This window comes from Gallinula chloropus (assembly GCF_964237585.1).
Source record: "Gallinula chloropus genome assembly, chromosome: 3".
Classification (NCBI taxonomy): domain Eukaryota; kingdom Metazoa; phylum Chordata; class Aves; order Gruiformes; family Rallidae; genus Gallinula; species Gallinula chloropus.
The window spans coordinates 121558357-121585682 of NC_140087.1; the positions used below are offsets into that span (position 1 = coordinate 121558357).

The 27326-nt window shown below is 52.2% G+C and overlaps 1 protein-coding gene across 1 annotated transcript in view; it reads left to right on the forward strand.

The window, feature by feature from the left end:
* Window positions 1–23119, forward strand: part of FBXO16 (F-box protein 16) — a gene marked incomplete at both ends in the record, with an annotated part of 33495 nt that extends 10376 nt beyond the window's left edge. Inside the window, 6 exons of the mRNA XM_084261189.1 lie at window positions 2877–3083; window positions 5075–5239; window positions 6077–6282; window positions 13796–13901; window positions 19641–19851; window positions 23052–23119. Of these exons, the coding sequence (XP_084117315.1) occupies window positions 2877–3083; window positions 5075–5239; window positions 6077–6282; window positions 13796–13901; window positions 19641–19851; window positions 23052–23119 (963 nt within the window). The remainder of the gene's footprint in view (window positions 1–2876; window positions 3084–5074; window positions 5240–6076; window positions 6283–13795; window positions 13902–19640; window positions 19852–23051) is intronic.
* Window positions 23120–27326: the final 4207 nt, after the last annotated feature.

Below are 27326 nucleotides of genomic sequence, written 5' to 3' on the forward strand. Positions count from 1 at the left end.
TCTGATTTTATTCTCAGGAAACAGGTTTCTGAGCCCCAAATCCAAAGAACCAGCTTCAAGTTTTCTTCAGGATTGTGCTAAACATCATTAGAGGTGAAATTTATATGCAAAACAGGGATGGAAGGGAAAGGATCTGACAAGGCATGGCCATTTGGGAGCTTTATTCTCTTTTTTGTCTCTGGGGGAATCTCAGGAATGCCAAGTCCACCCTTTCTTCACACTGACCTTGCAGAGGTGTTTGCAAGGAGAAGAGCTATTTACTCCTGAGTTTATTCTCCAGTCCTGGAATTAAATGGATCCAAGTGAAAATAAAGAAAGAATATTCTGCTAATCCTCTTGGCCATAGATTAGGGGTGGGGGGGGAGAGAAATAGAAATATCTCCATTTGTATTCTGTTTTGTTCTGCCATGGAAATGAAAGCGTATTGGGTGTTAAACCATTTACACACAAATATTTAAAAAAAAATAAGAAGAAATGTGTGTTTTTTCTTGTTAATTTTAATTTTTGGAGGTCACATTGAAATGAAGAGTTCAAATGCCCCCGAGGTTAAACACAAAAGTGGATGTGCTGTGATTTGCCCTGTGGAGGACAAGCTGTTGGCTGTGGCAAGTGGCCTTGGGAAGCGACCCCGCGTCGCTGAGTGTGTGCTTCTGGGATGGCCAACGCCTGAGAAGGAAACAAAGAGGAGAAAGCAGCATTCCCAGACTGGGGAATTCCCCAAAGGCTTCACTTTTCCTTTTGGAAAGAAGCTGAGTTTAGGTTGAGGCTGCTTTTGCTGGGCTAGAGAATGGGATGAAGCAGGACTGCTCCAAAATCTTGATTTCCCCCCCGCTAGAAACCATCTCTAACCACACTGTGGGCAGCTCCTGCCAGGAGGGGGGTGGAAATTCCAACAGATGCTGCCTGCAACCTGCTGTGGTCCTTTGTATCAAAAATAGTGTGGCCAGTAGGTCTGGGGAAGTGATTGTGCCCCTGGACTGGGCACTAGGGAGGCTGCAGCTCCAGTGCTGGGTCCAGTTCTGGGCTCCTCAGCATCAGAAGGACAGGGAGGTCCTGGAGCGAGTGCAGAGAAGGGCAACCAGGCTGGGGAAGGGGCTGGAGGGCAAATCCTCTGAGGAGCAGCTGAGGGAGCTGGGGGTGTTGAGCCTGGAGAAGAGGAGGCTGAGGGGAGCCCTTCTCCCCACCTCCCCTGCCCTGCCAGGAGGGTGCAGAGAGGTGGGCGATGGTCTCTGCAGCCAGGGGCCAGGAGCTGGGCCAAGGGGCAATGGGCTCAAGCTGCCCCAGGGCAGGGTCAGCTCAGCTGGGAGGGCAAAGTTCTTCCCTGGCAGAGTTGTGGGGCTGTGGCACAGGCTGCCCAGGGAGGGGGCTGAGTCCCCACCCTTGGGGGTGTTTAACAGATGGGTAGATGAGGTACTTAGGGATCTGGTTTAGTTTAGGATGGGATTGGTTGGACTTGATGATCTGAAAAGGTCTTTTCCAGCCCTGGGATTCTGTGATCCTGGGACGTGTCCTCCCTCCTGGCACCCAGCGCTGCCCCGCAGCCTGGACCGCTCTTGCAGGTTTTAAGACAGATTGTGGCAGATTGTGGTGATGAGGTCAGTCTCTTCCCAGGAGATTCCTGCTGAGGAGGCCCTTTCCATCCTCTGCTATCAACACCAGTTAAACACCAGTCACCGCCAGTACTCCCACCCTGTTTACACAGCTCTGCCCCGCTCGGCTGCCACCGTGGCAGAGCGATACACACTCCTGTGGTTACCTAAGTGCTCCTTTCTTCCCACAGCTCTTTTAATCCACCTATTTAGGTACCTGCCCCCAGCAGAGACAGTCTGATCCTTGTTCCTGTGCTGCCAGATCTGTGCCATGGGTTTTCCTTGTGAGACGCTGGCAGCTGATGTAGTTTCTCTTCACCCCACGTCTCTGTAGTGGGGATTTCAATCTGATGCAGCAGGAGTGAGAGAATAAACACCCATCGTATGGAATGGGGTTGGTCAGGCCCCACCTGGAGTGTTGTGTCCAGTTCTGGGATAAAAAAGCCAGGGATTTCCTGGAGAGAGTCCAGAGGAGGCTATGGAGATGATGAAAGGCCTGGAACATCTCCCCTGGGAGGAAAGGCTGAGGGAGCTGGGGCTGTTCAGCCTGCAGAGAAGAGCCTGAGAGGGGATCTGATCACTGGGGATCAAGAGCTGAAGGGTGGGACCCAGGGGGCCATGGGCAGCCTCTGCTCAGTGTCTGTGGGGACAGGACAAGGGGCGATGGGCTCAAGCTGGAGCACAGGGAGTTCCCCCCCAATGTGGGGAAGAACTTCTTCCCAGTGAGGGTGAGGGAGCCCTGGGACAGGCTGCCCAGGGGGTGTGGAGTCTCCTTCTCTGGAGAGATTCCAGCCCCTGTCCTAGGGACCCTGCTTGGGCAGGGGGTTGGACCCCATGGGCTCTGGGAGGCCCTTCCAACCCCTGTGATCCTGTGATTCTATGAACACTGCAGTAGTGGGGGCCACAGAAGCGGTGGGATAGATGAGGAATCAGCAGTGAACTCAGTGTAATGGGGGGTGCCTCATCCTGTAAACAGACATCTGAGTTTCCTTTCCATGAGCAAGGCCAAGTCTCAGAGCTGGTCACAGGAGCAAGGAGCCTTTTGAGCATGACTGAGTCCTAGACTAGGTCATCCTGGATCCTTTGAGGATTATAAATCATATGTTAAGTGGCTTTAGAGTTTCTTTTAATGTAGCCTCTCCATTTGTTCCCAGTTCCTACGTGCTTTGCTCTTGAATGAGTCACCAGAAGCTGCTGCTTCTGCATTTTCCCTTCCCTTAAACGTGTCCTTCTATTCTGAGAAGCTGAATCTCCGGTTTCTCAGAACCTGAAACTCCTTTTTTTCAGTTTGACAAGTGGACAGATGGTCAGAGGAGGAGGATTCTGCTGGACCTGTTGGAACACTGCTCCCCATCACAGCAGAAATTCTGTGCCAAGCAGCTACAGGCTCGAGTCCCCACTGAGGCTCTAGATTTTACCACAAAGCTTCCTAGAGTCCTCTCTTTGTACATCTTCTCCTTCCTGGACCCACGGAGCCTCTGTCGATGTGCACAGGTAAACAAGAAGCCAACATGTAATTAAGGTTCCAAAAGCTGAGCAAGTCATGCAAGAAGAAAACAGCCCTAGCTGTCAGCAAGGACATCCCAGTGGTGTTCCTGATGCAGGGATGTCTTCTGCTGGGGCAACTTGGTACCCAACACACAGCAATGCTAGTAAGAGACCGAATGCCACCCTTCCACAGATCCTAAACTAAGCCAGATTGGCCAAGATTTACAAAAGCAAACAGTAATTGTAGGTACTTGGCATTTAAAATGTGACACTTTACAAGTCTAATTTGTCCCCCAAGGGGGAGGCTTGGTACTTTGTGAAAGTTATGTTCTCTTAAAGTGCTTTCCATTGTGTGCAGCATCATTGGTTTCTTGAAAATCATAGAATCATTGAATGTGTAAGGTTGGAAGGGACTTTTAGAGCCCACCCAGTCCCACCCTGCAGTGAGCAGGGACATCTTCACTAGAGCAGGGTGCTCAGAGCCCCATCCACCCTGACCTTGGATGCCTCCAGGGATGGGGCCTCCACCACCTCTCTGGGCACCCTGTCCCAGTGTCCCACCACCCTCAGAGGGAAGAACTTTTTCCTGACACCCACCCTAAATCTCCCCTTTCCCAGTTTAACCCATCCCCCCTCGTCCCATCGCTCCCTGCCCTGGGGAACAGTTCTTCACCAGCTTCCTACAGCACCTCTCAGGGACTGGAAGGGGCTCTAAGGTCCACTGGAACCTTCTCTTCTCCAGGCTGAGCCAGCCCAGCTCTCCCAGCCTGGCTTCACAGCAGAGCTGCTCCAGCCCTTGGGTCATTTTTGTGGCCTCCTCTGGCCCCTCTCCAACAGCTCCATGTCCTTCTTGTGCTGAGGGCTGCAGAGCTGGACAAATGGGTGCAACTCACACTATTCATTCACAGACAGGGAGAAGACAGGTTAGGAAATGACTTAGGAAGAAAGGTCTTCCCAGTGCTAAGTGTCTCACATCATTGGCCAGCTGCTACTATAAGCAAGGCAGTGCCAATAGATGATGCATCTCCTTATGCTGGAACAAGCGTTGCACACAAGGTGACTGAGATGGAGAGTAGCAGCAGCAGAAGGGAGCAAATGGGTCTGTCAGAATTGAGGAGTTTATTGATGCTGTTTTCTCAGTGAAAACAAAGTGCTTACTCCAAGTGCTCTGGCCCAGAAAGTTGCCCCAGATCAGCTGAAATCTTTCCTCTTCACAGAATCAGAGCCACAGAATGACAAGGTTGGAAAAGCCCTTTAAGCTCCTGGAGTCCAACCATCCCTGTCCTGTGCTGACCCAGATCTCTCAGCACCTCATCTCCCCCCTGTTAAACACCCCCAGGGCTGGGGACTCAGCCCCCTCCCTGGGCAGCCTGTGCCACAGCCCCACAACTCTGCCAGGGAAGAACTTTGCCCTCCCAGCTGAGCTGACCCTGCCCTGGGGCAGCTTGAGCCCATTGCCCCTTGGCCCATCTCCTGGCCCCTGGCTGCAGAGACCATCGCCCACCTCTCTGCACCCTCCTGGCAGGGCAGGGCAGGTGGGGAGAAGGGCTCCCCTCAGCCTCCTCTTCTCCAGGCTCAACACCCCCAGCTCCCTCAGCTGCTCCTCAGAGGATTTGCCCTCCAGCCCCTTCCCCAACCTCTTGGCCTGTGATTTTTGGAGATCAGCTAACACAGGCACTGAGCATGTCATGAAGACCTTGAATTGAGTCCCCACCCCTGGGGGTGTTTAACAGGGGGGAGATGAGGTGCTGAGAGATCTGGATCAGCCCTGGAATTGTTGGACTTGATGATCTCAAAGGTCTTTTCCAACCTTGGGATTCTGTGACTCTGTGAATGGTTTAAAAGGTTTAATTAAAGGTTTAAATCAAGCACAGACAGTGCTGAAGATCTGTGCTATTTTAAGGACTGGGGGGAATGACATCCACAGCACAGGGATCTCTAGCTGCAGTCTCAGATGCTTGAAATCCAAAGGTTTTCAACTTCCTGGGTGTTCACAGGTGAGCTGGTACTGGAAGTACCTGTCTGAACTGGATCAGCTCTGGATGCTGAAATGCCTGCGTTTTGGCTGGTACATCAACTTCTCCCCAACCCCCTTTGAGCAAGGAATCTGGAAGAAACATTACATTGAGATGGTGAAGGAGCTGCATGTCACAAGACCAAAGGTACATACCTACCACCTCTGGAGATGTTTGGGGCCAGTGGGAAACTGGGCCAGTGATGGTCCTAACCCCTTTGCCTCTTTATCTTTCTGTAATCTCCCTCTAATAAAGGCTTTTAAATTAGAGTCTAAACTCCTCTTGCCATGCACTGCACTTTCCCATCACCCATCCATGGTGGGGGGGAGTGAAAATATAACACTGGTTAGAAGGTGCCATCCCCAAGGTCTCACCCTTCTTTCAAGGTATTCTAGAGTAATCCTTGAAATTTCCCATTGGATTTTTTCCCCTCTCTTTTTCCCCAGTTTATAAAGCATATGATGGCTTGCCTGAGTCTGATTAGCAGAGATGGGGTACCCAGCACCACCCCTGAAGACATTTCAGTCAGTTTTCCTGGTGGTGAGTTAAAACCTCACCCATTATGCCTGTTGTAGCCCTTGGTGGTGTCTCTACCTCTCTTCTTTAAAGGTGGCAGGGTTGTTCTGGGGAGGTAGAAAGCTTTCTCCTGAGCTTCCTTGCCTGGTTTGTGAGGGTGGGATACTTTCATCTTGAATTCAAAACTCAACCCTCCAATTTTAACCAAATTCCCCCACAGATTCTCTGTGGTCAACAGAGAGAAGCTGATGCATCTCAAGAGCAGCTCAGCTCATCTTAAGACAGGTTTTGGGCCATGGGCGATGATGTGCACTGTCTGGGTGCCTGTTTCTCTCCACTGACCACAGAGGAGCCTGGAAGGATAAATTCTGAGTTAATACCCAATTCTCAGAAGCCCAAAGTTAGGGAAAATCCATCTCCTTTTCATGATGGGCTGAAATTCCTTTTCTTCTTTCAATCTCTTCTTAGACCCCTTCAAAGGATGAGTTTGTAATTATTGACGTGCAGCCAGTGAGAAGCATCACTCCAGAGGCAAAACCTTCTATGGCAGGAAGGAAGACAAAGAAGGAGAAGAAAGAGCTCCCACCATGGCGTTCATCAGACAGGCACCCTACAGACACCATCCGCTTCAACTACCTCGACAACTACGACCCCATCGAGCAGGCCAGGCAGGCGTAAGAGCTTCATCTCCTCCCTCCTCCTTTCTGTTTCCTGCAAGCCTGATACTTCAGCATCCTGGTTGCAAACCAACTTTGCTGCCCTTTTGGCTCTTCTTGGACTGATCTTGGTCCAGCTGTAGGTGCAGCTGCACTGCTTTGTGGCCCTGCAGCACAGAGCATGGGCAGAGCGGGTTAACGGCTGTCATAGAATCAGAGAATCCCAGAATGGGCTGGGTTGGGAGGGACCCCAAGGGTCCCAGAGCTCCAACCCCCTGCCACAGGCAGGGACACCAACCTCCAGGCTTGGAGCTACACAAGGGTGCCCAGGGCCCCAGCCAACCTGGCCTTGGACACCCCCAGGGACGGGGCACCCACCCCCTCTCTGGGCAGCCCCTTCCAGCCCCTCACCACTCTCTCTGCAAAGAACTTCCCCCCAGTCTCTCCTCTCCCCCTTCCCTCCTCCAGCTTCACTCCAGCCCCTTGTCCTGCCAGGCTCTGCCCTTTAACAAGCCCATTCCCCTCCTGTTCCTGGGGTCCCTTCAGGGACGGGGAGGCTGCACTGAGGTCCCCCCACAGCCTTCTCTTCTCCAGGCTGACCCAGCCCAGCTCCCTCAGCCTTTCCTCCCAGGGGAGATGCTCCAGGCCCTTCAGCATCTCTGTCCCTCCTCTGAACTCTCTCCAGGAGATCCCTGGCTGTTTGATCCCAGGGAGCCCAGCACTGGACACAACACTCCAGGTGGGACCTGACCAGGGCAGAGCAGAGGGAGAGGATCATCTCCTTTGACCTGCTGGCCACACTCCTCCTGATGCCCCCCAGGATCCCATTAGCCCTCTTAGCCACCAGCTATCCTTAATCCAAGCCTGGAGAACAAGGAGTGGGTTAGCTTGACCGTTGCCTAGTTCCTGTGTGAGTGCCTGGCAAGAAGCTGGCTCAGACTCTCACCCAACCGAATGTGCAGAGCAGAGGAGATTCCTCTTCACCAAGAAAAACCTTGGGAACCACCTGTGCCACAATTAAAGTCTCCAGGTTGTCCTTTAGGTGAAGAATGGATAGACCTGAGTTTAGCCCTGTGCACAGGAACCATCCAGCCACGAATTTCCCCAGCTGAGCGATTATTTGGCTAAGCACTTGTGCACTCACATAGGCTCTTTCTCAATGTGATTAACTTTGCTGGACCTACCACTCCTCCAGGGTGTTCCACAAAGTTCCCAGTGTCTGAGCTAAAGCCTTTTATGAATCACTTTTTAATCCGCGTCCCCTCGGCCTTGGATGCTGCAGCACTTCAAAGAGCTCCCCAGTTTCCACCTCACCCTCTTTCTGTGGTGTGTTTCCAAACTCCACCACCTTTTGGGTCAAGTTCTTTGAGGCTTTCAACTAAATATTTCTCTTGTTGCTAATGGGTGTCCTGATGTTATCTTTCAGTTGTGCTAAATGTTTCTGTTTAGGGGCTCCCAAAGCTTTCTGTGGGGTTTAAGGTTCCCTTTGCACTGGATGTGACCCAAAGTGGGAGCATCCTTCTGTGAAGAGTGTGTAAGTCACTCATTCCAGCACTAAGCCACAGATGCAGCTGACAACCAGATGCAAATAGCTCTTGAGTTGCTAATGATACAGTAAACACACTGTTTTCTTCTCCTAAGTGAGATTTGAGCATCTATCCATTTGTGGGATGGAGAATGTTTTAATGCTGAGTGTGCCAGCAAATCTGGCATTTATCTGTAATTACAGAGGATTACTGCAAGGAGAGAGAGGAATTCTCTGAGATTTACTTGTTTATCAAGGATCTCCCCTTAATATCACTTAAGCTGAAAGTAATTGCTAGTGTGTAGTCTCCTCTGTAATGATTATTCAGCAGCACAGGTATGATATTTCAGGTGCTGACCCAGCTCCCCACTCACAAAATGGTATTTCACAGACTCACAGAGCTGTAGGGGATGGAAGGGACCTCCAGAGCCCATGGGGTCCAACCTCCTGCCCAAGCAGGGTCCCTAGGACAGGGGCTGGAATCTCTCCAGAGAAGGAGACTCCACACCCCCTGGGCAGCCTGTCCCAGGGCTCCCTCACCCTCACTGGGAAGAAGTTCTTCCCCACATTGGGGGGAACTCCCTGGGCTCCAGCTTGAGCCCATCGCCCCTTGTCCTGTCCCCACAGACACTGAGCAGAGGCTGCCCATGGCCCCCTGGGTCCCACCCTTCAGCTCTTGATCCCCAGTGATCAGATCCCCTCTCAGGCTCTTCTCTGCAGGCTGAACAGCCCCAGCTCCCTCAGCCTTTCCTCCCAGGGGAGATGCTTCAGGCCCTTCAGCATCTCTGTCCCTCCTCTGGACTCTCTCCAGGAGATCCCTGGCTGTTTGATCCCAGGGAGCCCAGAACTGGACACAAATATTTGGGTGCTTGTTTTGTGTGGACACATTGCTGACCAATTCCCCTCTGAAGCCCTGTCCCAGAAGTCCTCCTGCTAAGGGTCTAGATAGGCTAGACAAGACTAGACTAGGCTACTTCAGTTGGACAGACCTGCAGCGATCATCTAGTCCAACTGCTTGACCAGTTCAGGGCTGACCAAGTTATTAAGGGTGTTGTCCAAATGCCTCTTGGCCACTGACAGGTTTGGGGCATCAACTACCTCTCCAGGAAGCCCAGTTTGAGGGTTTGAACACTCTCTCAGTAACTAAATGCTTCCTAATATCCTGATTAAATGTGGCTTTCTCCATCCTTTGCTCTGGGCAGTTCAGTGGGGTTCAGTCTTCAGTGCTTCACCCAGCTCCCTGTCTGCAGCACAAGGGCTTGTCAATGGCAAAGTGGTCAGATTGCCCCTCTGTGTCACCAAACTTCATTCTGGATGGCAGATGAAGACTGTGCTCAGCCAACTGTGAGTGAACTTCTAGCTGGTTGAGTGAGGGAGCCTCTCATGAATGCTGTGCAAGATGATCTGCCCTCCCTGCAGCTGGCAGGCTCAGGCAGACCCTGCCTGACCAGCGTGCAGGGTTGTAACATAGAAGAGAGAGCCAAGATAAAAATCTCTGCCCCCCCAGGCTGTGTTGGGTATCATCATTCTTCAGATTTGATGAATTCTTTGAGCTCAAGGGCATAACAACCCCTCTTCACATCAAATGAGTGTCAGGAGTAATGAAATCTATGTAAAACCAGATTCCTGAAACAATAGGAGTCATTTCCCAAACCACAGCCTGTTGCAAAGGCAGTTGGGGAGAGGAAATGAGGTTCACTCCAGTCTGAATGCACACAGAGGGGAAGGAGTATGTTCTTGAGGTCACGTATAAATAGACACAGAAGAAGAGGCAAAGTGGTGGCTGGGGAGGGAAGGACTGCAGAGACCACTTTGCAGGCCAGCAGATGGGCTGGAAAGCTGTGAGCCAACCAGCCATTCTTGCCCTTGGAGTTGTGCTGCACTGAGGAAAACCCAACCTGGAGAAAACCCTTTGTGAACAGACAAGATTCCATCTCAGGAATTCCTGATGCTGTCATCAAAGCAACGTGTGAGACTAGTCACCTTCTTTGAATCAAAGCTCATCTGCCTAATGGCAGGTTAAATTTTGCAGAGTTTAGGAGTTTTTCCCAGCTTTTGGATGTGGTTACAGTCTCTGCTGAGCTGGGGCTCACTCTACACTTGCTTTTTGTCCAAAGAGAGGGGAGAACTTTCCTGTTCACTGTGGAAGGGTGTTCATGCTGATGTCATTTAATGTCAGTTGTGAGCTGTTTCTTTGCTGGCCTTTGGGGGAAAGTCATTAGCTTCATGATCCCACAGCAGTGTCAGGACTTCACTGCTGTGAACTTAGAATTACAGGATCACAGAATGTGTTGGGTTGGAAGGGACCTTTAGAGGCCATCCAGTGCCACCCTGCAGTGAGCAGGGACATCTTCACTAGAGCAGGGTGCTCAGAGCCCCATCCACCCTGACCTTGGATGTCTCCAGGGATGGGGCCTCCAACACCTCTCTGGGCAACCTGTGCCAGTGGCCCACCACCCTCAGAGGGAAGAACTTTTCCCTGACACCCATCCTAAATCTCCCCTTTTCCAGTTTAACCCATCCCCCCTCGTCCCATGGCTCCCTGCCCTGGGGAACAGTTCTTCCCCAGCTTCCTACAGGCACCTCTCAGGGACTGGAAGGGGCTCTAAGGTCCCCCTGGAGCCTTCTCTTCTCCAGGCTGAGCCAGCCCAGCTCTCCCAGCCTGGCTTCACAGCAGAGCTGCTCCAGCCCTTGGATCATTTCTGGGGCCTCCTCTGGACACCACTGCTCCTTGCTTAGCCAAAAAAATATGTGAACCATGGGAAGCATAACCAGCTCCAGTCAACTCTCCCTTGTGCAGGGGAGGGGAGGCAAAGGAAGACTAAAGATAACAGGAAACATCCACTTTGGGCTATAAGGTGCTAATTGGGTATTTACCTTAGTGAAACAATTAGATTTTCTGAGGGAGGGTTTGGACTGAACAGTGCTGGTGCTTCATGTCACTGTGGAGAAGAACCCTCACAGCTGGGTACTGCCCAGAAAACGGCAGATCCCTGTTAATTTGCAAGCTGGGTGATAATTGAGACTTGTCTGGGATTTTTTGGTATGGATTTTATTACTGGGTTTTTTTGCTGTTTGCTTGGAAAAGCAGGAGCTGGTGCTCTAAAAACTGAATGGCACCCAAGAGCCTCAGTGATGAGCATCACTGCAGCACAGAATCATAGAACAAGAATGGTCTGGGTTGGAAGGGACCCCAAGGATCCCAGAGCTCCAACCCCCTGCCACAGGCAGGGACACCAACCTCCAGGCCTGGAGCTACACAAGGGTGCCCAGGGCCCCAGCCAACCTGGCCTTGAACACCCCCAGGGACGGGGCACCCACCCCCTCTCTGGGCAGCCCCTTCCAGCCCCTCACCACTCTCTCTGCAAAGAACTTCCCCCCAGTCTCTCCTCTCCCACTTCCCTCCTCCAGCTTCACTCCAGCCCCCTTGTCCTGCCATTATCCACCCTTTGGAAACGAAGAGGAAGGGACAGGGGTCCCTGAGTGTGTCCCTGAGAGGTGGTTTCCTTTAGGTGGAATGGGGTGGGAAAAGCTGCGCGGTCGCTGAGCGGTGAAATTAAGAGTCGTGTAGCTGAGGGAGCTGGGGGGTGACAGAGAAGAGAAGAGACACAGACAGGGCTTGAATTACAAACTGCCTGGAAGGGGTTATCAGAATCCCACAGCAGAATTACAGCTGGGACTTTGGGTGTCGCTGCACCTACGTGTGCAGTTTGTCAGAAGGATGATTTCTGGTAGGTCTGGTTTGGTTTCTGCCTGAAACACTGGAACAGGGTGCCCAGAGAGGGGGTGGAAACCCCATCCCTGGAGGTGTTCAAGGCCAGGTTGGATGGGGCTTTGGGCAGCCTGGTCTAGTGAGGGTGTCCCTGCCCATGGCAGGGGGTTGGGAATTGATGATCTTTGAGGTCCCTCCCAACCCAAACCACTCTGTGATCCTATGAATTGCCCAGGTAGTTTTTTACTCATCCACAAATAAGAGACCACCACGGATGGCCATGTCTCTTTGGGCACAAAGCCATATGGCAAAGACAAAGTGAAAGGTTATGGAACCTGGCACATCTTCTCTAGGACTCAGGTCTGCCTAAAACGGCCCAGGAGGGCGTTCCTGTCAGTCCATGCACTGCTGGAAGGCATCTGGTGTTTGCTCTGCTTGCTGCCAATAAATCAAAAGGCTTGCCTCCTGCTTTATCATGAATAATGAATTCCCATTCCAGCCTGGTGATGGACCCCTGCCAAGACTGTGTCCTTGTGCCTGAAGAAAGCACCCTGCCTACTTCTCATGACAACAGCTCAGCCAGAATTCAAGCTCCTTCCCCCACCCCCCAGCCCAGCTCAGGCTTCTGGAAGCCAGCACTAATTCAGGCTGGTAATTTATGGACGTAGGCTGGCTCTAAAAACAGATGCAGATTGTGCTGGAGTGTTTACCCAACGAGCAAATAATTACTTTCAGTAATTGTTCTGTCAGCAGCCTGGGCCCAGTTGCTGACAAAAAAGGGTCTGGCTTGCGTGCGAAGGGCATGGGGGTTCTGCTGTCCTCCTGAATCCTAAGGCTTGTCTCTTGGTTTTCATGTTGCTGAATAGCCAGCCCGGTGTCCTCTGCCTGTCAGGCTTGTGGGAATGAGAAATGTTCCTTCAGGGAGGGCAGTGGGGTGAGGAACACCCGGTTCAGTACTGGGAGGGAGAGACCTGCCACCCGCATCTCGGCTCTGATGCCCTTTTCCTTTGCAGCCTCATCCTTACTCCTTATATTTTCATTGAATCCCAGACTGGTTTGGGTGGGAAGGGACCTTTAAAGGACACCTAGTCCAACCCCCTGCCACAAACAGAGACATCTTCAACCAGACCAGGTTGCTCAGAGCCCTGACCAACCTGGCCTTGAGTGTTTCCAGGGATGGGACCTTCCTGAGCTTGAAGTGAGATCATGGTGCTGACCTGTAGGATGCTCTCACACCATCAGCAGGGACACTAGAATACAGCCAAAGAGGTTGACATCTTCATTGACAAGGCCAGGTCTGTGTCCTATCTAAAGGTGACCAGTTTGGTCTCTGTGATCATGTTTGGGATTGAATTTTCTCTCTTGGCCATTAGTGAAGTGTTTAAAAAGAATCTGCAGCCAGCCTGGGACCAGTGAATCTAGGCAGGTGATTGTGCGCCTGGGCTGGGCACTGGGGAGGGTGCAGCTGGAGTGCTGGGTCCAGTTCTGGGCTCCTCAGCATCAGAAGGACAGGGAGGTCCTGGAGCGAGTGCAGAGAAGGGCAACCAGGCTGGGGAAGGGGCTGGAGGGCAAATCCTCTGAGGAGCAGCTGAGGGAGCTGGGGGTGTTGAGCCTGGAGAAGAGGAGGCTGAGGGGAGACCTTCTCCCCACCTCCCCTGCCCTGCCAGGAGGGTGCAGAGAGGTGGGCGATGGTCTCTGCAGCCAGGGGCCAGGAGATGGGCCAAGGGGCAATGGGCTCAAGCTGCCCCAGGGCAGGGTCAGCTCAGCTGGGAGGGCAAAGTTCTTCCCTGGCAGAGTTGTGGGGCTGTGGCACAGGCTGCCCAGGGAGGGGGCTGAGTCCCCACCCCTGGGGGTGTTTAACAGGGGGGAGATGAGGTGCTGAGAGATCTGGGGCAGCACAGGACAGGGATGGTTGGACTCCAGGAGCTTAAAGGGCTTTTCCAACCTGGTGACTCTGGGATCCTGTGAAACTGCTGTAGCTAAACTTGCTTTTCTCTGAATTCCCCAAGGCTGCTGCAACATGTTATGTGAATTTAGCTTAAATCATTAAGCCCTGAGCTAAGGGCATTTGTCTGAGGGCTATAAAGTTCTCACAGCTTTAAAAGTAGCAAGTTGCCACCCTCTGCTGAGCCTGGGTGCCTTGATTGTTCCCCCTTGATCTGCTGCAGGTGCTGGATAAACTGGATTCTCTTAAACCCTGTCTTTGCAGGGGGCTGATATCATAAGGGATTTTCCTTTTCTTCCCCTCAGGGAGTCAACTCCACTTGTTAATACTACTCTGTCCTATTTTGCAGGAGAAAGAAGGGAGGAGGGGAGACCCCAGACCTGAGCTGGCAGGCAGCTGAGAAGAAAAAGAGAGCGGGTGGTGGATCTAATAAGCTCCAGAGGGCAAAATCACTGGCAAGTATCACCGGCGTGGAATGACATCCCTGGGGCCCAGTGTCACCTGCACCCAGGATCCTTGTCACTCCGAGCTTTTCCTTAACTTGGGGAAGTGTGAAACTGCTCCTGGTGGTAAGTAGGCTGCCAGGCATGTTTGCTGCCCATCTGTAAGGGAGGTTGTGTGAGCAGGAAGAGGACACAAAGCATCCCATGCCTGGCTGCTCCAGGGGTGGTCTCTGAATTCTCTTAGGGACGTGTGAGTCTCATCCCAACGGTTGGTTTCTCTCTTCATAACTTTGGAACGCTGTGATTTGCTCTTAGTTTTGGTCTCTGTTCATCAGGCAGAGCCTGAGCTCTGTCTAGTAGGTCAGGAGAGGTCCTTCTCCCCCTCTGCTCTGCCCTGGGGAGACCACACCTGGAATGTTGTGTCCAGTTCTGGCCCCTCAGCTCCAGAAGGACACAGAACTCCTTGGGAGAGCCCAGCACAGGGACACCAAGGTGATGGAGGGAGTGGAACCCCTTCCTCATGAGGAGAGGCTGAGGGAGCTGGGGCTCTTTAGCCTGGAGAAGAGGAGACTGAGGGGTGAGCTCATCAATGTCTGTCAGTATGTAAAGGGTGAGAGTCAGGAGGCTGGAGCCAGGCTCTGCTCAGGGGTGGCAGCAACAGGACAAGGGGCAGCGGGTGCAGCTGGAGCAGAGGAAGCTCCATGGGAATGTCAGGAGGAACTTTGTCCCTGTGGGGGTGACAGAGCCCTGGGCCAGGCTGCCCAGAGAGGTTGTGGAGTCTCCTTCTCTGGGGACATTCAAACCCACCTGGATGTGTTCCTGTGGGATTCAGTCTGGGTGCTCCTGCTCTGGCAGGGGGGTTGGACTGGATGATCTCTTGAGGTCCCTCCCAACTCCTAACCTTCTGGGATTCTGGGATTCTGTGACCCAGCAGCCCCAAGGTCTTAACACTGAGGATTCATTGTGCTCAGCCCTGGTGAAATAGGCCATCCTCACATGAAAGGAGTCTGGGGAAGTCGGGTTTCCAGAAAAACATCCCATGGCTGAGCTTTTGTAGATACAGCAACAAAGAACTGCCAGAAGAAGGACGTGCTCACAAGCGTATCAGGGGGGGTTGCAGACCTGGAAGTCTGTTTCCAGAGCGATGAGAGCTGGGGAACACATGTGAGTGGAGCTAAAGAAGGTTTACATAAAAGAGAGGCATTGTCTCCCGAGGCTGAGAGGCATTCTCCTGACCCAAATACAGCCTGTTTGCAAGGAAACACACTCACTCAGGGTTTCAGAACAGAAAATGTAATGAAAGTTGTTCGGCCTGTGACTTGCAATTGCCAATCTCCAAAGGCTTCCTTAGATCAGAGTGCCCCTACGTGGTTTCACCCCACCACAGTTTCCCATTTCATATCTAAAGCTGGTCCAGTGTCAGTCCAGAAGTGAGGGATTCTCCCTTCAGGGTAAAAACCAGCCAAATTTCATTTTCTTTCCCTGGATTTTAAGAAATTTATGTGCTCTTTGAAGTTATTCAACCTGCAGCCCCCAGTCAGGATGACCCAAGTGCCTGGTCTGACTCCCACCACGAAGCCCAAACCCTCCTGCACGACCTCAGTGGGAATTTTTAGCTGTAGCTCCCAGCAGCACAGGGCTGAGCAGTGTGGATACAGGCGTCTCCTTCGGTTGGCTGCCCACAGTTTAAAAGGGACATTGTTATTTCTCTACCAAATCATCACCAGGAAGCATTTGAGCCGACACAAAACACTCATCAGCAGATGTCTGGGGGGTGGGGGGGGGTTGGTGGGTACTGAATTCTCACCCCACAAAATGCCCTGGGAAGAATTTTAAAAGCCACTGCCTGCTGCCAAGGGCTGCCAGGTTCACCACCCTCCCTTGGTCCCTCCTAGGCAGATAGAACAGGCAAGAGACAAGAAGACATCAAGGTCCTGGAGTGTGTCCAGAGAAGGGTGACAAGGCTGGGGAAGGGGCTGGAACACACGTGTGATGAGGAGCAGCTGAGGGAGCTGGGGGTGTTCAGACTAGAGAAGAAGAGGCTCAGGGGAGACCTTCTTGTTCTCTCCAGCTCCCTGGAAGGTGGTTGTGGGGAGCTGGGGCTCAGCCTCTTCTCACAGATACCCAGCGACAGGAGGAGAGGGAATGGCTGCAAGTTGTGCCAGGGGAGGTTCAGGTTAGAAATGAGGAGACATTTCTTCTCCCAAAGAGCAGTTGGGCATTGGAAGGGGCTGCCCAGGGAGGTGGTAGAGTCACTGTCCCTTGGGGTGTTCAAGGAGAGGTTGGATGGGGTACTCAGGGACATGGTTAGTGAGTGATAGAGCTGGGAGGGGGCTGGTTGAACTGGATGATCTTGGAGGGCTTTTCCAACCTTAACAATTCCACAATTCTATGACAGCCTGACCCATGAGTCTGTAGAATCCAGGAGGTTACACCTTGGTGCTGCCAGCCCAGAACAGATCTCCACACCCTTGCACGATGCTTTCTTGGCAGCACTTCTCTTTGTGTTAAAAACCTGGGGTAGCCTGTCTTGCTGTGTCACTCTTTCCTAGACCATTACTTGAAAATAGGCTCTTCTTTCTCTTGAGTTTAGAGTTGTCTGGATTTCAGTAGATCTCATCTGATGCATGAGCCTGCTGGTAGGCTGGGCCATTAATGACTGCAACTCCACAGGACAATAAAGGTTAGGTTATAGTAGGCTGATGCATAGAGAAAAATACATATATATATATATATATATTACTCATGGGGAACAATTGAAAATTAATTTCCATTTATTATTAAAATAGCATTGGGAAACCTTCCTGAAATGAAGACCTGTGAAAACACTCTTCTTTAGCCAAGTCCAAATCAAGAGCCTTCACGCTCAAATCTTTCAGTAAATCCTCAGAAGAATAGACTCTGCTGAAAGAACAAGTGCCCCAAGCAAACATTCAGCAAGTCAAATTAAAATGAAGCTCTTAAAATAGATCAATGAGCCAAGTAGGTGAGAATAAAGTATATTATGGCCAACAATGAAGAGGTGAGAAGGGTTATTATATATATATATGGAGCTCCAAGCTCAGGAGGCTGAACAACAATGCACCAAAATAGAAGAAACACGTAATTAAGGTGATGACCTGAGCCCTGAAATTACATCTACTGGCTCCACGTCTGTGTGAGGTGAATCAGTTCTCCCTCCTGGTAAACTGGTGAGGTTTTTGGAGTTTATTAGTAATCCTGGAAATGGGAGAGTAAAATGTGACCAAGCTCTGGCTTAATTCTGGATTAATTAAAGTAAATTAGCTCAATTACAATCAATAGTAAATTACAATAAATTAAGTTAATTAGGTCTCGGAATGGCCACTTTGGTTCATATGGAGACACGTGCAACACCCATGGCTCTGAAGGGAGGCAGTACCTGCTCTGTTGTTACACAGAGCAATGCCTTACTCCAAGGATACGTCCAGCTTCAGTGTAGCCATCCTGTAGGGCTCTGCTGGATCAAGGCCTTAGGGCTTGTCTCTACCCCTGTGACGCTCACGCTGCCTTCAGCAGCTACTGTCCCAAGATTATATAAGGAAAAGTGAGGAATGCAAAGGGTTTGGTGTCTTGTCCAAGCTTTTCAGGCATGGCATGGAAACCAGATCTCTGTTTTAGGCCCCTGGAGCCCCTCTGCTCTGGAGCCAGGCTGGGAGAGCTGGGCTGGCTCAGCCCAGAGAAGAGAAGGCTGCTGCTGGGGAGAGCTCCCAGCCCCTTCCCATCCCTGGAGAGGCTCCAGGAGAGCTGGAGAGGGGCTGGTGCCCAGGGCAGGGAGGGCCAGGCCCAGGAGAACGGCCTTCAGCTGCAGGAGGGGGATGGAGAGGGGCTGGGAGGCAGGAATCCTTCCTGGGGAGGGGGGAGGCCCTGGCACAGGGTGCCCAGAGAAGCTGGGGCTGCCCCTGGATCCCTGGCAGGGTTCAAGGCCGGGTTGGATGGGGCTGGGGGCACCCTGGGCTGGGGGTGGGGGGGTGTCTCTGCCCATGGCAGGGTTGACATTGTGGGGGTCTGAGGTCCCTTCCCACCCAACCCAGCCTGGGGTCTGATCACTCTGTGTCACCCCTCCTGTTCTCCCTGCCATGGAGCTGTGCTGCCCGGCCCCGATTCCCCAGCTCTGGCCCTACAGGCCCCTTCTGAGGCGTCACTGCTGCCACACCAGTGTCCTGCACACAAAGTCCTTGAGGACTTTCCCTCAGGAGCCTTTGCAGCTCCTCAGCAAAACAGGCAGCCTCATGCCCAAGCCTCAGAGCTCCCAGACACCTTAGGAAGGCAGAGTTTGACTGATGCTTTTGACAGCTTTGCAAACGACATCAATGGCAGCAATTAGGGGGTGGTTTTGCCTTTGGGCTGTGTCCTTGTTTCTGTTGAGCGACTGCTCCACCCTCCCAGCTGTTCCTGAACTACTGACTTATTTTTAGTACTTACTCCATAATGACTTTTTTGACAGGACAGTCTCACCTCCCTGGCTGTATCCTGAGGGAAGGAGATTGCAGCTTTTGAAGTCAGGAATAAATTGCCCTGTGAGATATTGACAGGGAATTGATGGTTTGAGTGTGGATGGCATTTGTTAGATAGGACAGCATCACAAGGTTGAAAAAGACCTTTAAGATCACTGAGTCCAACCATCCCTGTCCTATGAAACCACATCCCTGAGCACCTCATCTCCCCCCTGTTAAACACCCCCAGGGCTGGGGACTCAGCCCCCTCCCTGGGCAGCCTGTGCCACAGCCCCACAACTCTGCCAGGGAAGAACTTTGCCCTCCCAGCTGAGCTGACCCTGCCCTGGGGCAGCTTGAGCCCATTGCCCCTTGGCCCATCTCCTGGCCCCTGGCTGCAGAGACCATCGCCCACCTCTCTGCACCCTCCTGGCAGGGCAGGGGAGGTGGGGAGAAGGGCTCCCCTCAGCCTCCTCTTCTCCAGGCTCAACACCCCCAGCTCCCTCAGCTGCTCCTCAGAGGATTTGCCCTCCAGCCCCTTCCCCAGCCTGGTTGCCCTTCTCTGCACTCGCTCCAGGACCTCCCTGTCCTTCTGATGCTGAGGAGCCCAGAACTGGACCCAGCACTGGAGCTGCAGCCTCCCCAGTGCCCAGCCCAGGGGCACAAGCCCTGCCCTGGCCCTGTGGCCACGCTGGCTCTGACACAAGCCAGGATGCCCTTGGCCTTCTTGCTCCCCCAGGCACACTGCTGGCTCCTGGGCAGTCAGCATGGAATAAACAATCCCTGGGTCACTAAGATATTTTTTACTTTTAATTTTTATACTGTTTGTAAAAGGTTCATTGAGAAGTGTGTTAAAAAAACCTCACCTCAGCCTTTACTCTGCAAGACTTCAGAGACAGCCAGACTGGGATCAGTCACAGCCAGACTGGGATTGGTTGCAGCCAGACTGGGATCAGTCACAGCCAGACTGGGATCAGTCAGAGCCAGACAGGGGTCAGTCACAGCCAGACTGGGATCAGCACCAGCCATGTGCATCATGCTGCAGGGCATTTGTGCATTAACATATGAATTGATGTGGAGAATCAATTGGTGTGGGTTTGGCTTATGAGCATTGATTTCTAATTGGGGCCTTTTGTCCTTAAGGTAGACTGAGTACAACCCCTGTATCATTTAGGGAGAGAATTTAGGGATGTAATTTATAGAATGTGTAGAATTTATAGACATTCTCAATGGACCCCAATGTTTTCAGGACCCCTGAAGCTGGGATGATGTGATCTTTTCTGCCTTCTCTTCCTAGCTATCACTTTCTGCTCATCTTGAGTCTGTGCCAAAGCCACCAGTTCGTCCCAGCTGGGCCACTCCTCAACCAACTGGGAGTTTGCCCTCCAAAGCAGCAGGAAAGACCCTGGCCCAGAGCTCCCAGTGGAACGCCGGGATACGACCAGCGCCTGTTCGAGCTCCAGTGCCAAAGCCACAGGAAAGAGGAAGGACAAACACCAGCTCTCCATGTTAGTACACACAGAGGCTATGGTAGGGATGGTGGACACCCAAATTTAGCACACAGAGGGAAGGAGATGGCTCTGGTGGTGTTTTTCTGCAGGGGAAGGAGGAGGCAGTTGGTTGGGATGGTGGGAATCCAGATGACAGTGATGTCCCATTTCAGAAGAGACCATATGGCCAAAGATGTCACATGTAGCACTTGCTAGATGCACCTGACTGTCACAACTCTGGTGCTGAACGCTGGCACGGGCTTCAGATGGGTTTAACCCACTAATACCCAGTGGTGGAGTGGGAGATCTTAGATCAGACGTGACAGGAGGCTCAGCCTGGTGTCCACAGACTCTGCCAGGTCCTGGATGGACAGATGCCAAGAGGAGCTGGTGTGGTGGGGCTGGTATCAGAGCAGTCAGCAAATTACAGGAGAAAAGCAACTGACTTCAGGGAGGCAACAGCTGAGAAAGCAGCTGATCTGTGAATGCCTTCCAAAAATAAGGAGGCAGCCTGACACGATCAAAACCAGCTCGATGCTTCAGTCTAGGGCTGGCTTGGGCAGCTATTCATGAAGACCTCACCTCTCAATACACCCAACATCTCCTGAAGGTCCTGTGTCTGCAGCTGGCTGGGAAAGTTCTGCAGATCTTGCAGAAGCACACAGTGTTTCTGCAGACTTTGGTGAAATCCTATGAGTACACAAGCAGGCTTTCCACATAAGGACTGTGATTTGTGATCCCTGATGAACTTCAGCAGCACAGGAAGGGTGGGGGATAAAGAACCTGGAGGGAGCAAAGGAAAAGAGGCTTCTGATGTGACACTGTTAGGATTTTCAAAGAGAACATGGGGTAGAGTGAGGGGATCTCCTACAGGGCAGTGCCTATCCTGTAATTACTGATGACCCCATCCAGAAGGGAGATAATGGAGCATGTGAAGACCTCCAGCAACCCTCTAGGTCTCCCTGGCATCCAGCATTTTGAGCAGGTGCCCAGGCTCAGCTCCATGAGGAGGATCCATGGTGCAAAGGAGTCATCACAGAGCCTTCTGTGGGAGGTGAGAGAAAGAATCCAAAGGATAAAGAAGGCTACAAGGGGGAAAACATGGGAATGAGTAAGATGAGGCCTAAGAACAACACAGAAGTCCTCTTAACCCAAGTGACAGGAGATAGGATGAGGGGCAATGGGCTCAAGCTGTGCCAGGGCAGGGTCAGCTCAGCTGGGAGGGCAAAGTTCTTCCCTGGCAGAGTTGTGGGGCTGTGGCACAGGCTGCCCAGGGAGGGGGCTGAGTCCCCAGCCCTGGGGGTGTTTAACAGGGGGGAGATGAGGTGCTGAGAGATCTGGGGCAGCACAGGACAGGGACGGTTGGACTCCAGGAGCTTAAAGGGCTTTTCTAACCTTGTGATTCTGTGGTTCAGGCAGAAAGCTGAACCTAAATGAATCCCCATCATAGAAGCCAAGAGAGGAAAGCATCAGGATTGGGCTGCAGGGTTACAGTGCTGCCTATTCTAAAGCAATACAGGGTTTCTATAATGTAGGACCCTCATCCTGAAGTCACACTGCCTGGATAGAGCCTTGGGCAGGTGGTCTGCTGGGCTGAGACCAGTCAGGAAGAGTTAAGTTAAGCCAAGAGCTGAGTTATGGGTTGTTGTAGTCAATCAAGGGGATTCCACTTGCTGTGGCCTCCCAGGAATGTGGCTCTGACTGCTGCCATCCAGGGAGCACTGGGAATGGGAACAGGGTGGTTTTAAGTCTCCTAACATCTGCAAACCAATCTGCAACTGCTGCTGAGGTGTGGTTTAGTGTTGTCAAAGAGGAGGTGGGGGATGAAGTAAGGGGAGCTCCTGCATGGAAGTGGCCACCCAGGGATAATCAGTGATTCCATCTCTGTGGAGGATAGCAGCACATGCAGGGATGTGCAGGGTCCTGTCTGAGCTGTGCTGCAGTCACCATCTTCTACAAAATGAGACATTTTAAAACTCTGTGTGATGAAAAGGGCTTGGGGTACCCATGGGGGAGAAGCTGGACAGGAGCCACCAGTGTGCATCTGCAGCCCACAAGGCCAACCCCATCCTGGGCTGCATCCCCAGCAGTGTGGGCAGCAGATGAGAGAGGGGATTCTGCCCCTCTGCTCTGCTCTGCTCTGCTCTGCTCTGCTCTGCTCTGCTCTGCTCTGCTCTGCTCTGGGGAGACCTCACCTCCAGTGCTGGGTCCAGCTCTGGAGCCCTCAGCACAAGAAGGACATGGAGCTGTTGGAGAGGGGCCAGAGGAGGCCACAAAAATGATCCAAGGGCTGGAGCAGCTCTGCTGTGAAGCCAGGCTGGGAGAGCTGGGCTGGCTCAGCCTGGAGAAGAGAAGGCTCCAGGGGACCTTAGAGCCCCTTCCAGTCCCTGAGAGGTGCCTGTAGGAAGCTGGGGAAGAACTGTTCCCAGGGCAGGGAGCGATGGGACGAGGGGGGATGGGTTAAACTGGAAAAGGGGAGATTTAGGGTGGGTGTTAGGAAAAAGTTCTTCCCTCTGAGGGTGGTGGGTCACTGGGACAGGTTGCCCAGAGAGGTGGTGGAGGCCCCATCCCTGGAGATATTCAAGGTCAGGGTGGATGGGGCTCTGAGCACCCTGCTCTAGTGAAGATGTCCCTGCTCACTGCAGGATGGGGCTGGGTGGGCTCTGAAGGTCCCTTTGAACCTTACAGGTTCTGTGATCTGATGATTCTGACAGTGCTGGGAAGGTGGGAAATCCAGCTCCTACAAACTCCATCAGCACATGAGTATAAAAACTACCCAGATTAATTCTCCCCAAGGGATTGCATTTGGATGAGGAGCAATTTGTAAGGCAAACCTATAAATTCTGTATCAGAGAGAGACAAATCCTCCCTTAATTCCTTCAGTGACCTCTCCAGACCCTTGTCATCTCTACTAGGCTTTTCCCAAGGTGCAGTTATCCAACTGTAGATAGTTCTCCAGCTGGGCTTTGCCAGGGCATGTCTTCAGACTGTCATAAAGGTGGGCAGGCAAAGTAAAGATGTTTTTGATTGAGGATTATTTTCTCTATGATGAGATGATGAATGGAGACTGTCTTTCCAGTCAATCCCGATTTGCAAAGGTATTTGAGGTATTAAATGCCACCTAAATCCCAAGGATCAGCTGAATACCTAAATATGTTTACAATCTGAATTCTCTCACTGAATTAATCTGATTCTGACATTATTTCTCTGCCATGTAGCATCTCCAGTGTTTGAGGCTCAGCCCTGGCACATTCCTCCATCTAACCAAGGATCAGACACAGACTAAGGGATGATCTGGAGAATCCTTCATCCCAGGAGAACAGAAACTGCCTGGTCCTGGGGAAACAACAGCAGTGTTACCTGCGTCACAGGCTGTGCTCAGTGAAGAACAGCTGCTTTGGGCTCTTTCCTAAGTACTCAGCTTCAGTTTTATTCAATTCTTGCTGGAAGGGAGTTTCTTTGTTGGCCTCACCACACCGTGCAAAGAAACGGGCATGGAGGTTCCCCATCTGCTCTCCCACAGGCTGCCCAAAAGACATCTTAACTGCCTTGTACCCAATCCAGGCAGAAAGGTGTTGAAGGAATGGCTTCAACCACACTTGGTGTGGGGACTCCTGCCAGCCTTTGAGTTCTCCAGGTGGGATCTCCTGTTTCCAAGCTGAAGCATGGTCTACATCTGTTTTCCTGTTGTGCTCCTCAGCCTGGTTTCTTGTCCATCTGCTCTTGAGCTGGTGCTATGTTCTGTTTTTCTTCTGGGTATGTCATCTCCACAGGGCTCACCCAGGCTTCTGACCATGCAGACAATTGTGTTCATCCTTGCTAGAGCTGCAGGACCTCATGTGAGCTTGCCTGCCTGTCACACAGACATCTTGGGGTGTATCCCATGGCCTGAGCTGCTCTGTGACCCTTTGCCAAGGAGTTACAGAACTTTTCTGCCTCTGTGAGCTCCAAGGGCATTGTGGAAGAGAACAGAGGACTACCAGCCACCTAAGCCATGGAAAGTGAGTGGTCACCATCAATGTTAATGTGATCCCTCAGCTGTAACTCACAGCCCCTGCCAAAGCAGCTCGACCACGAAGAGAGCACCACAGCCTTCAAATGTTGTCCCTTCAATACATGGGAGAGAGGAGGCTGAGGGAAAACACCTTGAGAAGAACCTGGTTAGGGCTGTACTGAAGCCAGAATTTCTTCCTCTGGTTAAACAAGGCAACTCCATCTTTTCCATCCTGAAGGAAATCAAATCCCACGCTCTGGATCCCGGCGTTGCACGCGGATCCATGTGGGGAGCTGGCAAGAGTCTCCTCATTTAAGAGGATGTAAATCATGGGCTCTTATTTGTCTTTTTCCTAATTAAGGAAGTGACTGGTAAATGTAATGAGTGGCAGTTTGTAAGGGTACAGGGACTGAAGTTATAACTCAGGGTCTTGTTGTATCCTGGAGTGGGAGAGCTGGGATAGCCCAGAACCTTTCCACACGTCAGGAAAGGTTTTCTCCCCTGTCCAACTGAAAAGGAGAGTGATGGGCCAACGTTGGTGGGTGTGTGGCCTCCAGACAGGGCTAATCCACCACAAGGAGTCACAGTGTACCCATGAATTCTCAACATTTACAGACCAGAAATCCTGTTTCAGATCCCAACTACTGACTGACACGGATCAGGAGAGGACTTCTGCTCAGGGAGCAGAGGATTCTGCAGTGTGTTGCTTCAGGGTTTTGAGGTTTTTGGCCTGAGACACATTGATCATCGTTGAGGCCAAGCAGCAGGTGTGATGCACCGTGGATCTTACTCACAGGGAGAGTGTCCAGCAGGAGGGTCTGCCCAGGGGTGTTTGCTCTATGAATTCCAGCCCCGAATCCATGATTTGGTAAGTCAGTGCATCTCCCCTGGGAGGAAAGGCTGAGGGAGCTGGGGCTGTTCAGCCTGCAGAGAAGAAGCCCCAGAGGGGATCTGATCACTGGGGATCAAGAGCTGAAGGGTGGGACCCAGGGGGCCATGGGCAGCCTCTGCTCAGTGTCTGTGGGGACAGGACAAGGGGCGATGGGCTCAAGTTGGAACACAGGGAGTTCCCCCCAATGTGGGGAAGAACTTCTTCCCAGTGAGGGTGAGGGAGCCCTGGGACAGGCTGCCCAGGGGGTGTGGAGTCTCCTTCTCTAGAGAGATTCCAGCCCCATCTGGACACTGCCCTGTCCTAGGGACCCTGCTTTGGCAGGGGGTTGCACTTGATGATCTGTAAAGAGTGGTGAAGTACTGGAAGGGGCTGCCCAGAGAGGGGGTGGGTGCCCCATCCCTGGGGGTGTTCAAGGCCAGGTTGGCTGGGGCCCTGGGTAACCTCTCTGGAGCTCTCTTCCAATCACTACGATTCTGTGACACTGTGATCTCCTTCTCCAAAACTTCATCCTGTCATTTGTCCAGTTGCTCTGTAAGGACGTTAAGAGTTCATCTCAACCAATACAATGGCCTAATTGCTAATTAAGTCTAAGCAACTTGCAGGTGGTAATTAGCTCATACATTTTAGTATGAGCTGATTGTGCGAAAGACCAGAGTGATTAATTTTAATGATAAAAGCAAACTTTGGAGCATTGAAGTTGAGGTGGGGTAAATCCCATCCCATTGCCATCATTCCCTGGCACTGTAAATCCCTGCCCTGGCCCTGTGGCCACGCTGGCTCTGACACAAGCCAGGATGCCCTTGGCCTTCCTGGCCCCCGGGCACACTGCTGGCTCCTGGGCAGTCCCAGTCCCCCCACACCCCCAGGTCCTTCTCCCCAGCAGCTCTCCAGCCGCTCTGCCCCAGCCTGTAGCGCTGCTGGGGGTCGGGGTGTCCCATGGGCAGGACTCTGCCCTTGGCCTGGTTCAACCTCAGCCCCTTGGGCTCAGTCCATGGCTCCAGCCTGGCCAGACCCCTCTGAAGAACCTCCCTGCCCTCTGGCAGATCACCACTTCCTCCCAGCTCAGTGTCATCTGCAGACTTACTGAGGGCACATTCAGTCCCTTCATCCAGGCCACTGAAGGGATGGTGTGTTGTACAAGCTCACTGTACATTTTAAAGCTCAGGCCTTCTCTGATTTCTAAAGTGTTTGTATTTCTGAGGCTGGAAGATAACTAACAGGAACGTCCAGGAATGTACTAAGCCAAGTAGTCTGTCCTTGAGCTGCAACCCTACATAAGGCCTTGATGTAACTCCTACTGATGATGCTACCAGAATAAAGAGAAACGAGCTCACAGGAGCCTTGACAGTCATTCCTGAGGTCTCAAAATGGGTCATCTCCATCTGGAATGGAGAGAAAAGTTACAGAGAGACAGAGTCTCCATCACCTGCCTCTGCCAGTGCCTCAGGGAAGCTGCATCCCCCTCCATGTCCCAGGCTGCTGATCTGCAGAGGGTTTATTTATCCACCTTTCCTGGTGCTGATAAGAAACTGCTACTCCAGTCCAGAGGGAGGGGGTTGTGCCAGCACCCTTCCTTGCATCTCCCAGTGCTGCTTGGCATTTCCAGCTCCTGCCCAACTCTCATTAGCCCCAGCCTTCCATTGAAGAACTGAAAGTACCTTTTAAAGCCCCGAGGCCAATGAATCAGCATCACCACATCTGAATTCCACCAGTACAAGCAAGATCAGAAGGTGAGCCCTAGGCTACAGCCCTGCTCAGATGTGGGGAACAAACCCAAACACGCCAGCCGCCCTTTTACCCAAGCTTCACCATCCCTTTCTGCCCAAAACTCCACCTGGTGTTCCTTGCTGGAGGCAATGGCAGAGTTTGGGACTGTAGTTTGGCTTTGTAGCCCAAAAGTTCTCCTAATTAGCACACTTCTCAGCTAAAGCAACACAAACTCAGAGGAAGGACTGTGCCTGGCTGAAGGTGATGGGGGTTGCAGATGGGAGCGTGGTTGGGTTGAAGCTGAGGATTGTTGGGAACACCCGACTTATGTGGTAAGATGGAAGATGAGTGAGCAGGAGTTCTCACCAGGGAAGTAAGAACATTGAGGGAGTGAAGTCTCAGCATGGCATTAGGGTTTGCAGTAGGTTAAAGGATGGTTTCTGAGTGGTGAGGGGCTGGAAGGGGCTGCCCAGAGAGGGGGTGGGTGCCCCGTCCCTGGGGGTGTTCAAGGCCAGGTTGGCTGGGGCCCTGGGCACCCTTGTGTAGCTCCAGGCCTGGAGGTTGGTGTCCCTGCCTGTGGCAGGGGGTTGGAGCTCTGGGATCCTTGGGGTCCCTCCCAACCCAGCCCAGTCTGGGATTCTGTAATTCTGTGAAGAGTGTGGAGACCTTGTGGCGTCGGGAAAGCAGGTGATAAGGGCAGTGAAGTGCAAGATAAGAAGTTGCTGGCATAGGTGGATGGAACTGATGTGGTTGGAGAGCAGAGCTCTGCTCAGGGAATGAAGGGAGGAGGAGATGAGGAGCAGTGACATGGTGTGTAAGGCTGTGGGTTAAGGGGAGGGAGGGGGTGTGTGTGGGAAGTGGTTTGAAGTCATAGAATCATTGAATGTGTTATGTGGGAAG